A 1,733-nucleotide genomic window follows, 5' to 3' on the forward strand; every position below is an offset into this window, starting at 1 on the left:
AACATCTAGTACACTCATTAGCTGATGGTCCTGTACATCTAGAACAATTGATATCACATGGTTCACATATTCCATCCTTTCCGAATGTACCAAAATGACAATCTAATTTGCAAGTATTATCTAGGTTCAAGAATTTGCCTTAAGGACATTAGTCTTATAAACAAGTATTATTATCGACTACTCCGGAGCATTTTATAGAACAATCAACTCCTCCAAACCCTTCTTAGCAGATGCATTGACCTTTTAAACAAATTCCTTTTTCAGAACAGAAATTTAGACATATAGGGGTATAATTACATAATCTTTCATAATCTTAAGGGCATGTGATTTAACCTTTAGCTTTTTAGCCACTTGAATCAATATCCTTTTTTATATTTTATTCTCCTTTTCGACATATAACTTATAAATTGATCTCTGAGAAAATAACAGTTATTTCCGAAGCATCGGAGGAACATTTGAATTAATGACATCTGAATACATCTTTATACTACCTTGTAGATGAGGACTTTATAGCTGTAGATTAGAAACATTTACTTTGAGTTGAATAATTAGATAATTTTTCCTCTTCATATTTTTTATCATCTTCACTACTTACACTATTAGGGTTTATGCATAATCTATTTAGATAAAACAATATTAAAATACATTTGTCTGCGAATAATTCAGATCTGCCAACGCCGAATCCTTCATATTCAAATGTACATTAATCTTCTTCATATTTTTTAGGATATTCAGGATATTCGATTGCACTTTAGCAAGCGTTTTCTAAGAAATCACAGCCTTTTCCTTTTCCCCATAATATATTATCGGCCATATTCTCATTTACTTCAGGGTAAAAACCTGTGTCTTTCAAAGCAGCAATTGTAAACATCGATAAAACACTTATGGTTTTTAATTAATTTCCAGTCATAATTTCATTATAAATAACAGTTCTTTCCCAATGGGAACTAATCGAAATATCTTTTTCCTAATTTATAAATTAATTTTTTTAATATTTAAATATATATATATTTTACATTATTTTCAAGTTACATTCCTTCAGCTGAAAGACAACTATAATATTTTCTAGTAACTTCTACTACGTTTTTGGAAGTTAAAAGAGTTGTTTTTTTTCCTCTATAAGTTTTTGTTATTTACAATTTAATTTTAAAGTCACTTCCATAATTTTTTCCAGTATCAGGATCTATCCAAAAGTACATAGCTCCTCCTTAAAAACCCAATACATGTAACATTTCATGAAGAGTAGTTTTTAGATTATCCTAAAAATTTTCTTGATTACCAACAGATTTATTCATATTTGTTAAGTTAAAATTAATTCTTCCAAAAGTAGGCCTAGTGTATCCTACTTAAGCAACAGCACAAGGACCAGCATTTGCAATTGTTAAACTATCTTATTTACTATAAATAATATATAAATGTAAGTCTGAATCAGGAACTCCATTAATTTAATCATTATTAGGAATTTATATATCAATACATTTACTATAACTTTAAGGGAAAATGTTATTTCCTTTTAATTGATATACTTTCAAAAGTTTTTAGAAATAAACCTTGGATGTTTCCATAAGATTTTATATGTAGCTTTTTTATTATTAAGTTACATCTCCTTAATCAAAAAAGGAATAATTTGTAGTTATCCTTATAGGCTTAGGCATAGTTTTAGGCTCGGAACCTGTTTAAAGGATACGTTAGAAAGGGTCTAAATTTTTCATTTTTTCGTAAGCTTCGTACAT

At 28.2% G+C, this 1,733-nt stretch overlaps 1 protein-coding gene across 1 annotated transcript in view; it reads right to left on the reverse strand. All coding sequences in view use genetic code 6, as the record gives it.

Annotated features, from left to right (window-relative positions):
• The window catches only part of IMG5_158310 (leishmanolysin family protein, putative), a gene marked incomplete at both ends in the record, with an annotated part of 5,412 nt that extends 3,679 nt beyond the window's left edge, over positions 1-1,733 (reverse strand). The window contains 2 exons of the mRNA XM_004030518.1: positions 1-967; positions 1,017-1,733. The exon at positions 1-967 is cut by the window's left edge and continues 31 nt beyond it. Coding sequence (XP_004030566.1) covers positions 1-967; positions 1,017-1,733 — 1,684 coding nt within the window. The remainder of the gene's footprint in view (positions 968-1,016) is intronic.

Source organism: Ichthyophthirius multifiliis (genome assembly GCF_000220395.1).
Source record: "Ichthyophthirius multifiliis unplaced genomic scaffold scaff_1120509251200, whole genome shotgun sequence".
NCBI lineage: Eukaryota > Ciliophora > Oligohymenophorea > Hymenostomatida > Ichthyophthirius > Ichthyophthirius multifiliis.